The sequence below is a fragment of the Giraffa tippelskirchi genome, chromosome 2 (genome assembly GCF_054371585.1).
Source record: "Giraffa tippelskirchi isolate mGirTip1 chromosome 2, T2T-mGirTip1v1.2.pri, whole genome shotgun sequence".
Taxonomy (NCBI): domain Eukaryota; kingdom Metazoa; phylum Chordata; class Mammalia; order Artiodactyla; family Giraffidae; genus Giraffa; species Giraffa tippelskirchi.
In genome coordinates, this window is record NC_137276.1 from 170,756,809 (window position 1) to 170,771,051 (window position 14,243).

General features: G+C 36.8%; 1 protein-coding gene across 3 annotated transcripts in view; it reads right to left on the reverse strand.

Annotated features, from left to right (window-relative positions):
- Positions 1-14,243, reverse strand: part of UPK1B (uroplakin 1B) — a 63,615-nt gene that overhangs the window by 36,728 nt on the left and 12,644 nt on the right. For 2 of the 3 annotated variants that reach the window (XM_081571980.1, XM_081571984.1), the window contains exon 4: positions 5,276-6,160. The exons of the other annotated variant lie outside the window; for it this stretch is intronic. In XM_081571980.1, coding sequence (XP_081428106.1) covers positions 6,110-6,160 — 51 coding nt within the window. In that variant the 3' untranslated portion in view covers positions 5,276-6,109. Of the gene's footprint in view, positions 1-5,275; positions 6,161-14,243 lie in introns of those variants that run through there. 3 annotated transcript variants of the gene reach the window in all.

Genomic DNA, 14,243 nt, shown 5'->3' on the forward strand with positions numbered 1-14,243 from the left:
ATTTCCATTAGGATGGGCTGGTTGGATCTCCTTGCAGTCCAAGGGACTCTCAAGAGTCTTCTCCAACACCACAGTTCAAAAGCATCAATTCTTCAGCACTCAGCTTTCTTTATAGTCCAACTCTCACATCCATACATGATTACTGGAAAAACCATAGCCTTGACTAGACGGGCCTTTGTTGGCAAAGCAATGTCTCTGCTTTTTAATACGCTGTCTAGGTTGGTCATAACTTTTCTCCCAAGGAGCAAGCATCTTTTAATTTCATGCCTGTAGTCACCATCAGCAGTGATATTGGAGCCCCCCAAAATAAAGTCTGTCACTGTTTCCCCATCTATTTGCCATGAAGTGATGGGACCAGATGCCATGATCTTAGTTTTCTGAATGTTGAGTTTTAAGTCAACTTTTTCACTCTCCTCACTTTTCATCAGAAGGCTTTCACTTTCATCAAAAGGCTCTTTCACTTTCACAAAAGGCTCTTTCATCACTTTCACTTTCATCAAAAGGCTCTTTAGTTCTTCTTTGCTTTCTGCCATAAGTGTGGTGTTATCTGCTTATCTGAGGTTACTGATATTTCTCCCAGCAATCTTGATTCCAGCTTGTGCTTCCTCCAGCCCAGCGTTTCTCATGATGTACTCTGCATATAAATTAAATAAGCAGGGTGACAATATACAGCCTTGACATACTCCTTTCCCTATTTGGAACCAGTCTGTTGTTCCGTGTCCAGTTCTAACTGTTGCTTCCTGACCTGCATACAGATTTCTCAGGAGGCAGGTCATGTGGTCTGGTATTTCCATCTCTTGAAGAATTTTCCACAGTTTATTGTGATCCCACAGTAAAAGGCTTTGGCATAGTCAGTAAAGCAGAAATAGATGTTTTTTATATATATATGGTTTTGTATGTATGTTGTTATATGATATGGGGTAGATCCAAATAATTAAATAATAATTACAGCAACATTAATTGGACACATGGAATTTCATTGCATGGATAAGCCATAATTTATTTGATCAATTTGTGGTTGGACAATTTTGATGTTGGACAATTATCCCCATGTTTTTCTCATAAAAATTTGACACAAATTTTCTCTATGAAATTCTCTATGTTCAGTGTCATGGCTGGAAGCATGGTTTGACTACATGCATGATTTCATTGTGGGGCAGTTTTGGTGATGACAAGGTGTGGCTCCAGTGGTAGGCAACTAAAATAGAGTGTTAAGGTCACAAGAAACAAGGAGTCCTTTGTTACTCAGAGCAAACTCCTCTCCCCTATACCTGCCCACTCTGAGTCTGGAGCTGTCTGAGGCTCTGCCTGGAGAAATGCCTACAGTTAGTCACCTCTGTTGGTTTTGAGGTGTGTCAGCTGTCCTGCTTTATCCATTATTGGGTCCCATCTGATTTCTGTTTCCAGAAATTATACAAATCTCAGGTTTCTCTCTCTTTTGCCTTGAGTATTAAAATAGACTTACTTCTTTTTCTAAATATTGACTGTAATTTTAAAGGAGTTTCAGGAGGACTGCTTTGGACTTCTTAAAAAATTTAAAAACACAGAGTTAGGCAGACAACTCAACTCTGCCCTATTGGACTCCTATCTGTTCATAAGAATAAGCCACAGTAGCCACTGTCTATCTGGTGTCAACTTACTGAAAATTCTCCTAATACTACAAGAAATAAAATAGCCTTTTCAGAGCCTAATAAGGTGCTGGCACACATATTATTTGCCACCTAAAATGACATAACTCTCTTTGTCTGAGTTTTAGCTTTACAGTGTTTCCAGCCAAATAACTGACATGAAGTTTCAAGCACAGGTGCACAGCCATCGACAACAATACGTGTCCACATCCCCATTATACAAAAATATGTGTGCACACGTGTGAGCACAAAAACATCAACAAAGACATTATTATACTTACATACTCACTTCTTATTCACAAGAATAGGTGGTTTACACAGTGTTAACACAAATGTTGATGACATAACAGCAAAAGAAGGTAAGTGGAAGAGATAGGGTGAGTAAAACTGAGTCTGATCAGTTCTGACATATACACACCCATGGAAGCATCATGTCAATCAAGATGGTGAACAACCAATCAATCACTCCTGACAGTGTCCTCCTATGCCTTTGTAATCCTTGCTCCTGCCCCCTTTCCCCCCTGACAACCACTGATCTTCTTCCTGCCACTATAGATTAGTTCACATTATCCAGAATTTAAAATAAATGGAATCATACAGTAAAAAAATAGAGAAAGAAATAATAGGAAGCTTTATTATGGAAAGTATCTCCTGATACATACATATATCAAATCATTACATTGTACACCTTAACCTTATGCAATGTTATTAATATATGTCAATTATATCTCAGTGAGCTGGAAACACACTCACAAACACGAAATAACAGAATGCTAATTTAAAAGAAAATAAAGTGCATGCAGGAGACCAAAGAGTAAAACAAGGGAATTTGTAAAGAGTGGGGGAAATAGAAGAATAATTCCAGAAGCCTGAGTCTTCCTGTTTCTAGTGTGTCTGAGTCTCATAGCTATTCTCCTTCACTTTCCTGTGTCATAAAATGGACTTAAAACATTAATCTTCACATTAATTTAAAAAAAAGCTTTATGGATATATAATTCATAAACTACAAACTTCACTCTTTTGAGGTGTACAATTCAGTGGTTTTAGGATAGTCAGAATTGTGCAACTGTTACCACTATCTAATTCTAGAACATTTTCAACACCCACAAAAGAAACCTCATTCTCACTGCATTCACTCCCCACCACTCCCTCTCCCCTACCCCTGGCAACCACTTATCTGCTCTTCGTCTGTGGGTTTGCCTATTCTGGACATTTCACATAAATGGGATCACATACTGTGTGGCCTTTTGTTACTAGCTTTCTTTCACTTCACAGAATGCTTTTAAGTTTCATCCAAGTCATAGTCATATATCAATACTACATTCCTTGTTATTATGAAACAATATTCCATTGTATGTATATATATATATTTTTTTTCATTTTTAACTTTTAAAAGTTGTAGTAGAAAACATATAACATTTACTATCTTAACTATTTTTAAGTGTAAGGTTCAGTGGAGTTGAGTATAATATATTCACATTGCTGTGTAACAGATCTCCGGACCTTTTCTATTTTGCAGAACTGAAACTCCACCTATGAAACAATTCCCCTTTTCCCCTCTCATAGTCCCTAATAACTACCGTCCTACGTTGTGTATATGAATTTGACTATTTTAGATGCCTCATAGCAGTAGAATCACACAGTATTTATCCTGTTGTGACTGGCTTAGTTCACTTAGCATAATGTCCTCAGTGTTTATCCATGGTGCAGCATGTGTCAGAATTTCATTCCTTTCAAAGCTGAATAACATTCCATTGTATATGCAAATCACATTTTTATTTATCCACTCATCTATCAAACATCACATTAAAAAATCCATTCATCACTTGCTGGGCATTTTTATTGTTTCCACTTTTGGGTTATTATGAACACTGCTATGAATATTCTTGTACAAGGTTTTTTTTTTAATTTAAAATTTTAACACCAAAAGCATTTCGTATTGAGATATAGCTGATTAAAGGTGGTTTCAGGTGAACAGCAAAGGGACTCAGCCATACATACACATATATCTATTTTTCCCCAAACCCGTCTCCCATCTAAGCTGGCATATAACATTGAGCAGAGTTCCATGTGCTACACAGTATGTCTTTGCTGGGTATCCATTTTATATTCTGTACAAGTTTTTATGTGGCCATATATTTTCAGTTGTCTTAGATATATTCCTAAAGGTGGAATTGCTGAGTCATAGATAATGTTAACGTTTTCGAAGAATTGCCAAACTGTTTCTCAAAACAACTGCTCTATTTTACATTTCCACTAGCAGGATAACTATTCTAATTTCTCTACAGCCTTGTCAACCCTTGTTATTGTCTGTCTTTTTGGTTACAGCCATCCCAGTGGATATGAAGTAACATCTCACTGTGGTTTGGTTTACTTTTCCCTAATGATAAATGATGTCATGCTTATTCTTTAAATGGAAGAGGGAAAGGGATGTGCCCCAGAAAAATGTTCTAGTAGCTTGATTCTCAATTACTGTGAGGAGATGGAGGAACACAGTGAGTGAGGGTCAACAGGATTGCTCAGGGAAAAATCTAATATCAATACTATAGATAATAACATTACTAAAATAATAAGAACTCATAGTACCAGGCACTTTTGTAAGTGCTTTTCCATATTATCTCATTCAACAACATTTGAGGCACTCACACTTCATTTCTATAGGGATAACTCATCTTTTAGAAGCATTCTTAAGGGATTCATTCCTTCAAGAGAGGTCATACTTATGAACCCTGCTTGTTCTGACATCGAAACTTTTATTTCCATTACCTTTTTTTTCTATGTGTCATGTCCTCTGTCAGCTATACTCAGAAAGGGCTGGGACTCCTCTTCCTTTTCTAGTTGACAGCCAGCTCCACCTAGAGTCTCACCTTTTGTGTTTACTCCTGGTCTGGGAGTAAACTTTCTGCCACACAGGGACTAAGAACTGAGTATACTTTGTGCTGATTGACTCAGGCTAAGAGCCTGAGTCACTGAGGGTGAGGCCTGATCTCCATTTTCTCCCTTCTTCTTTCAGTCAAACTTATTCAGTCAGCAGCCTTGGACCATACCAAGTCCATCCCCTCTGGTCCACTGCCTCATTGTGAAAGGTCAAAAGGACAGCTCTGAAATGCATCACAGATTGCCAGTGAGAAGGCCTGAAGTGACTGTGGTGGACTAGTTTGAGCTATTCTGCTTCATGAAACACAGTAAAGTGTTAGGGCTGAAAACCAGTGGACTAAATTCAGTAATTCCAGATGTTACTGATAACATCCAAGTCTTTGATCACTAATAATATTGCTGATCCTTCAATATTTGGGTCAGTTTTGTTCTACTAGCCGATTAATTATATCTTAGTCATATCTCTCAAAGTTTTCCCACAGGTTCAGTGTAAGTTTATTAGCTTTCACCTAGTTTTGCCAGCCCACAATCAACAGAAAGACTGCTTATCTGCCTGGAGAACATTTACTGAGTCTGGGCACAGGCACGTTTTATGGACAATTGAAGGAAAAACGAAAGAAGCTTTGAAGTTCCAAGCATAGATTTTAAAAATATGATTGTTAGACATAAAATTCAAGTATAAAAAAGGGATTTGTGCATGACTATTCAAACAGAAGCTTAATTCATTGTAATACACCACATAATTACACCAAGTCACCAGAGAAACAATATGAACAATCAAGTCTGCTTTAATGCTCAAACAGAAATTAAATGAAAGGTTCAGACAATAGTAATATCATATGATCATCTCAGTTATCATTGCTGGGTACTCTCAGACCATGTACACCTCGTTAAGGCTTTTAGCTTTTAAATACCAGTTTGACTGGTTGCACATTCCACACAATGTAGACACTCTTTAGAGGATAAAGGTAATAAGGAAGTGACATTCTGCCTCTCCCACAGTGTGTACAGAGTAGTATAACATGTTTGAGATTTGCTGTAGGTTAAAAATCAGAAGAAGACTACCCCAAGGAATAGATTAAATCACATCCACTAATGTCAGACTATATAACAGGCAGGGTCAAAGGGGAAAACAGTAAAAATATCTTGGAGGTATTAAGAAACAAGAAAAGAGATCTTACACCACAATTATCTCCTTAAAGTACTGTTACAAATTATTTTCTGCACATTTTCTGATTGAAAATTCTATAAACAGCTTTGAGACATGATGGATTTGTATGCTTTTGGGAATTGCATATAAATTGCTAATATTCTTTTCTTGATCCTCTTTGGGATTTGTGAACACGTTTCTGTTCAGTGCTTTGGAGGAATGAGTATTGAAATATCAATGCACGGATAAGTATACGTGTATATGTTTTGTATGATTAGCCAGAAGTATCTGTAACTGTTCTATGAATTTTACAAAGATACTCAGATTTTTACTTGAAAAATAAAAACATATTTAGGCAGAGTCACTACCAATGACCATTCAAAAATGATTTTTCAGAGTACACAACAGAACACAGTGTTGACACTGATGGTTATCAACAATGTTGAGGAGAGATTCATTCTTTGTAGGTTTCACATTTCTTTCTGTTTTGTATCATTTCCTGTACCTGAGGAGAATGAAAAAAATTTTTTTTCCACTTGCAGTTTTGATCTACTTGGTACTATCATATCTTCTAGGGTTAAAATATATAGAAAATAAAAATATAGACGTTCTTATACTGACTTGGTACAAATAATTTAGATTTTTATAATTCAAGAATACATGTTGAAATATCTAGGAGAACCATTAAAAGTATAGTATTAAGAAGATTACTAGGGCAGTGACCTTTTTCTGTATGATACTGTAAATACATAGCATATATATTAGTCAAAACCTATAATGTATAACACAAAGAGTGAAAGTCACTGAGTTGTGTCTAACTGCAACCCCATGGGCTATACAGTCCATGGAATTCTCCAGGCCCAAATACTGGAGTGGGTAGCTGTTCCCTTCTCCAAGGGATCTTCCCAACCCAGGGATCAAACCCAGATCTCCCACATTGCAGGCAGATTCTTTACTGCCTGAGCCACCAGGGAAGCCCAAGAATACTGGAGTGGGTAGCCTATCCCTTCTCCAGCAGATCTTCCCGACCCAGGAATCGAATGGGGGTCTCCTGCATTGCAGGCAGATACTTTACCAGCTGAGCTACCAGGGAAGCCCATACACAAAGAAACTTTATGCAAATCATGAACTTTAGTTAATAATAATACCTCAAACTGGCTGACCAATTGTAACAAATGTACCACAATAATGCAGAATGTTAATAATAGAAGAAATGAGGGGAGCAGAAGGGAGTAAGTGGGAACTCACTGTACTTTCTGCTTAATTTTTCTGTAAACCTTGAACTATTCTAAAAAAATAAAGCATATTAATTTTAAAAAATCACCTCAATGTAAAACCAAAAAACAAATTGAGTAGAACTTCTAAATAGAAAAATGGAACAATAAAAGAAGACAAAAAGTAGAGGAAAATAAACAAAACAGGTGGGACAAATAGCACAGATTCAAAGCCAAATATATCTTTAACAACATCAAATATAAAAGGACTATTCTAATTAAAAGCTTGCCAGATTTGAATAATTATAAAAATTATAATATATGCAGTTAATATTTATAAGAAAGATGTCTAAAACATAAGGACAGAGTAGTTAAAAGTCATTAGGATGGAAAATATATATCATTTAAACACTGAGTAAAATAAATCTGGTGTAGCTATAACAATATTTGAAAGAGTAGCTAGAGTTCATGTTATACTTCTTTTTTTTTTTAATTTATTTATTTTAGTTAGAGGCTAATTACTTTACAATATTGTAGTGGTTTTTGCCATACATTGATATGGATCAGCCATGGGTTTACATGTGTTCCCCATCCTGAATCCCCCTCCCACTTCCCTCCCCATCCCATCCCTCTGGGTCATCTCAGTGCACCAGCCCTGAGCACTTGTCTCATGCATTGAACCTGGACTGGCGATCTGTTTCACATATGATAATACACATGTTTCAGTGCTATTCTCTCAGATCATCCCACCCTCACCTTTTCCGACAGAGTCCAAAAGACTGTTCTATACATCTGTGTCTCTTTTTCTGTCTCGCATATAGGATTATTGTTACCATCTTTCTAAATTCCATATATATGCGTTAGTATACTGTATTGGTATTTTTCTTTCTGGCTTACTTCACTCTGTATAATGGGCTCCAGTTTCATCCACCTCATTAGAACTGATTCAAATGTATTCTTTTTAATGGCTGAGTAATATTCTGTTGTGCATATGTACCACAGCTTTCTTATCCATTCGTCTGCTGATGAACATCTAGGTTGCTTCCATGTCCTGGCTATTATAAACAGTGCTGCAATGAACACTGGGGTACACGTGTCTCTTTCAATTCTGGTTTCCTCAGTGTGTATGCTCAAGAGTGGGATTTCTGGGTCATATGGCAGTTCTATTTCCAGTTGTTTAAGGGATCTCCACATTGTTCTCCATAGTGGCTGTACTAGTTTGCATTCCCACCAACAGTGTAAGAGGGTTCCCTTTTCTCCACACTCTCTCCAGCATTTATTTCTTGTAGACTTTTGGATAGCAGCCATTCTGAGTGGCTTGAAATGGTACCTCATCGTGGTTTTGATTTGCATTTCTTTAATAATGAGTGATGTTGAGCATCTTTTTATGTGTTTGTTAGCCATCTGTATGTCTTCTTTGGAGAAGTGTCTGTTTATTTCTTTGGCCCACTTTTTGATTGGGTTGTTTATTTTTCTGGAATTGAGCTGCAGGAGCTGCTTGTATATTTTTGAGATTAAGTCTTTGTCCGTTGCTTCATTTGCTATTATTTTCTCCCATTCTGTAGGCTGTCTTTTCACCTTGCATATAGTTTCCTTTGTTGTGCAAAAGCTTTTAAGTTTAATTAGGTCCCATTTGTTTATTTTTGCTTTTATTTTCAATATTCTGGGAGGTGGGTCATAGAGGATCCTGCTGTGATTTATGTCGGAGAGTGTTTTGCCTATGTTTTCCTCTAGGAGTTTTATAGTTTCTGGTCTTAGGTTTAGATCTTTAATCCATTTTGAGTTTATTTTTGTGTATGGTGTTAGAAACTGTTCTAGTTTCATTCTTTTACAAGTGGTTGACCAGTTTTCCCAGCACCACTTGTTAAAGAGATTGTCTTTTCTCCATTGTATATTCTTGCCTCCTTTGTCGAAGATAAGGTGTCCATATGTGCGTGGGTTTATCTCTGGGCTTTCTATTTTGTTCCATTGATCTATATTTCTATCTTTGTGCCAGTACCATACTGTCTTGATGACTGTGGCTTTGTAGTAGAGCCTGAAGTCAGGCAGGTTGATTCCTCCAGTTCCATTCTTCTTTCTCAAGATTGCTTTGGCTATTTGAGGTTTTTTGTATTTCCATACAAATTGTGAAATTATTTGTTCTAGTTCTCTGAAAAATACCGTTGGTAGCTTGATAGGGATTGCATTGAATCTATAGATTGCTTTGGGTAGTATGCTCATTTTCTCGATATTGATCCTTCCAATCCATGAACACAGTATATTTCTCCATCTATTTATGTCCTCTTTGATTTCTTTCATCAGTGTTTTATAGTTTTCTATATATAGGTCTTTTTTTTTAATTAGTTTATTTATCTTTTTTTTTTTAACTTTACAATATTGTATTTGTTTTGCCATACATTGACATGAATCCACCATGGGTGTACATGTTTTCCCCTTCCAGAACCCCCCTCCCAGCTCCCTCCCTATTATATATAGGTCTTTTGTTTCTTTAGGTAGATACATTCCTAAGTATTTTATTCTTTTCGTTGCAATGGTGAATGGTATTGTTTCCTTAATTTCTCTTTCTGTTTTCTCATTGTTAGTATATAGGAATGTAAGGGATTTCTGTGTATTGATTTTATACCCTGCAACTTCACTATATTCATTGATTAGCTCTAGTAATTTTCTGGTGGTGTCTTTAGGGTTTTCTATGTAGAGGATCATGTCATCTGCAAACAGTGAGAGTTTTACTTGTTCTTTTCCTATCTGGATTCCTTTTATTTCTTTTTCTGCTCTGATTGCTGTGGCCAAAACTTCCAAAACTATGTTGAAGAGTAGTGGTGAGAGTGGGCAGTCTTGCCTTGTTCCTGACTTTAGGGGAAATGCTTTCAATTTTTCACCATTGAGGATAATGTTTGCTGTGGGTTTGTCATATATAGCTTTAATTATGTTGAGGTATGTTCCTTCTATTCCTGCTTTCTGGAGAGTTTTTATCATAAATGGATGTTGAATTTTGTCAAAGGCTTTTTCTGCATCTATTGAGATAATCATATGGTTTTTATCTTTCAATTTGTTAATGTGGTGTATTACATTGATTGATTTGCGGTTGTTAAAGAATCCTCGCATTCCTGGGATAAAGCCCACTTGGTCATGATGTATGATCTTTTTAATATGTTGTTGGATTCTATTTGCTAGAATTTGTTAAGGATTTTTGCATCTATGTTCATCAGTGATATTGGCCTGTACATGTTATACTTCTTAATGATAAAAATTCAATTTACCAGAAAAATATAAGAACCTAAATTTATAAGCACCTAATAACATAGCCTCAATTACATATATACACCATAAATTGACAATAATATTGGAAAGCTTGAATAACATGTTTAACAAACCTGATCCAGTGGATATATTTAGACACTTCTCAATAACTGAAGAATAAATATTGTTTCAATCCTAATTAATTCATTCACAGCAATTAACTATATGCTGCATCATAAAGCAAGTAAATACATTTCAAAGATTTGAAATCTGTTCTATGAGTAAAGTGCAATCGACTTTGAAATCAATAACCAAAGGGCAACAAGAAACCAATATTTAGGTATTTATATAAATAATCTACTGTCCAAAAATCCATATGTTGCAGAATAAATCATAAAGAAAATTAGAAACTATTTTGAACTAAATAAAGTAAAAATACCACACACTTAAATCTATGTGATAAAACCGTAAGAGCATATATATTAGATCATATATAGTTTAATATATGAAGATCTGCTTCTTAATGCAAGAATAAACACTAAAAAAATGAATTCTTGAAATAACACCTGTGTAATGTAGACAAAATACAAACCTCCCTCCAAAAGAAAAAACCTACAAACTGAAACAAAGCAAAAAGTCATACAACTACATGAAGGTTCTGGACACTAAGCAAATACAGGTAGTTTTTGAAGAGGAGTCTAAACTTAGAACAAGTGATCAACATGGAATGAATTCCTCAGTTTTCATAATTTTGACCCAGTGACAGTCATGACCCACAGACATAGCTGTGGCTGCACCAGAATATCTCAAACTCTGATAGAAAACCCATTGCTTTTCTGGAGGGAAAAATCACAGAAAGTGGCCTGGTCAAATGTCAGATGCTGAAGAGTGAGGGGGAATCCTCGAAGAGGGTAGGTCTGTGTATGAACTCTGCACATGCCTTAGGTTGACTTCTGAATCATGCATTCATAGGCCAGATTCAAACTAGTAGTAGCAAAAAGAAGTGACCACGGAAGGCAAGAGAGAGTGCTCACAGTTCAAATCTAACCATGTTAACAGCCAGTTAAACAATAACAAGCACATCATCACTTGTCAGAAGAATATGACAGAACACAGTCTACACAGCACAATATTTATCATGTTCAAGATACAATCGAAATTATCCTAGTTACAGAAAACCTAGAAAATGCAATTCATCTTAAATGGAAAAGACAACTTTACTTCTTCCATTCTGATTTGGAAGGCTTTTACTTTTTTTTTATTTAAAGTAGTTATTTATGCCTAATTGCTCTGGCTAGGACTTCCAGTGCAAGGAGCACATGGAGAGTAAATATACTATTCTCTATTTTTGCATATGTTTGAAATGTTCAATAGTTGAAGAAAATTTACAGATAAACAGCATAAAAAGAACATCCAGAACATATTCTGTTCCTTGAAGGAGAAGAAAGGGGAGAAGGGGGGAGGGATAGAGACAATATTTGAAAAAATGCTGGCTGCAAAAAATTTCAACATAGATGAAAAGCATTAAAACCCAAAGGTCTGGAACTCCTATTTCCTCTAAGACCAGATTTCTCTCTATTTAAAACAACTAAAAAAAATGAACAACATATAAGAAGCAATGGTTTTCAAGATATTAGGCAACAAAGGACAGTGCTCTGTGAAAGTCAGTAAAGAAATGAAGTGAGCCTTATGAGTGCTCTAGCCTATTGTCTTCAGAAAGTTTCCTGGCCTCACAGCCAGGAAAGTGAACCCAAGAAGACCTCAGCAGATCCCTAAGTTGAGCAGATGGCGCTGAGATCCTGAGGAAAGCATGGTAGCTATAGTTCACAGGACAGAGTGCCAGGGAGGAGAGAATTGCACAGAAAGAACTCTGGAATCTACAGAAGTTCCCCTTGAAATAATCCCCTGTGTGTGGATCAGTACAATTGTGTGTGAGGAAACTACCTGAGGCCATGGAAAGAACCAAGCCAAGGATATTGCCTATTATCACCAAGCTGGAAAACCTAGCGTGATTCATGGGGCACTGGGTAGAGTACTCAGAAGCGTCTTGCCTCAGGAGTAGGGAATACTTAGTCCAAGATGAACATTGTTCTGCCTCACTCAAAAAAATATCTTGAAAGCAAAGCTGGAAAGGATCAGGTTGTTTCCAATTAAATCAGCTGGGTCCCAAAATAAAGTCCAACAATATTTACATGAATGCCAAAAAAAAAAGAAATTCAGTACCTACTAAGGTAGCATTCATAATATATTGCACCAATCAAAAATTACCAGGCATGAAAGTCAAAGTGTGAAAGTGTTAGTCGCTCAGTCGTGTCCGACTCTTTGTGACCCCATGGACTATAGCCTACCAGGCTTCTCTGTCCATGGCATTTTCCAGGCAAGAATACTGGAGTGGGTTGCCGTTCCCTTCTCCAGGGGATCTTTCCGACCCAGGGATCAAACCTGGGTCTCCTGCATTGCAGGCAGATTTTTTACCATCTGAGCCTCCAGGACACCTACCTATCACAATGTTATATGTCAATTATATCTCAATAAAAAAAATTACCAGGTATAAAAACAAGCAGCAAAAACAATTATTATAACTGTACTATGTTAAAAAAAAAAAGTTAAGATACTGACATTACAGAAAAGATAAAAACTAAATTGGGAATGAAAAGTGTACTGTAGATACTGCACAACAAAGGATCAGTACCCTTGAAGACAGCAATAGAAAATTGATGTATGGAAAGGGAGAAAAGAGTTAAAAAACATTAACAGAGAATTAGGAAATTGTGAGACAACTTCAACTGCCCCCATATATATGTAATTGGAGCTCCCAGAGGAGAGGGATGGGATAGAAAAGTGTTTGAAGAAACAGTGGCTGCCAAATTTCCAAATATGCTGAAAACCATAAGCCCATAAGTTCTAAGTTCAAAGCACCACAGCATAAGAAACATGAAGAAAACACAACAATGCCACTTAAAGTGGGAGTATAAACTTGTCTGAGTACTTTGGAAAACTTTTGGTCAGCCATCTATGTTAAAACTGAACTTATGTCAATAACCTATGACTTAGCAATTACACTTCTAGGTCTGAACCCAATATATATTTGTGCACATGAACGCCAAGAGACAAGTACATGAATGTTCACTGCAGCATTACTCAAAACAAACAAACAAAAAATGGGCACAATCAAACGTCTAACTCAGAATAGAGAATACAAAAATGAAAAGGAATGAATAATATGCACAAGATGAGAGAATCCCAGAAATATCAGTTCAATTTAGTTCAGTCACTCAGTCATGTCTGACTCTTTGCGACCCCATGGACTATGCCAGGCCTCCCTGTCCATCACTAGCTCCCGGAGTTTACTCAAACTCATGTCCATTGAGTCGGTGATGTCATCCAACCATCTCATCCTCTGTCGTCCCTTTCTCCTCCCACCTTAAATCTTTCCCAGCATCAGGGTCTTTTCAAATGAGTCTGCTCTTTGCATCAGGTGTCCAAAGTATTGGAGTTTCAGCTTCAGCATCAGTCCTTCCAACAAATATTCAGGACTGATTTCCTTTAGGATGGAGTGGTTGGATCTCCTTGCAGTCCAAGGGACTCTCAAGAGTCTTCTCCAACATCACAGTTCAAAAGCATCAATTCTTTGGCACTCAGATTTCTTTATAGCCCAACTCTCACATCCACATGTGACTACTGGAAAAGCCGTAGCTTTGACTAGATGGACCTTTGTTGGGAAAGTAATGTCTCCGCCTTTTAATATGCTCTCTAGGTTGGTCATACTTTTCTTCTAAGGAACAAGCGTCTTTTAATTTCATGGCTGCAGGCACCAGCTGCAGTGATTTTGGAGCCCCCCAAAATAAAGTGTGTCACTGTTTCCACTGTTTCCCCATCTGTTTCCCATGAAGTGATGGGACTGGATGCCATGATCTTTGTTTTCTGAATGTTGAGTTTTAAGCCAACTTTTTCACTCTCCTCTTTCACTTTCATCAAGAGGCTCTTTAGTTCTTCGCTTTCTCCATAAGTGTGGTGTCATCTGCATAACTGAGGTTATTGATATTTCTCCTGGCAATCTTGATTCCAGCTTGTGCTTCATTCAGCTCAGAGTTTCTCATGATGTACTCTGCATATAAGTTAAATAAGCAGATA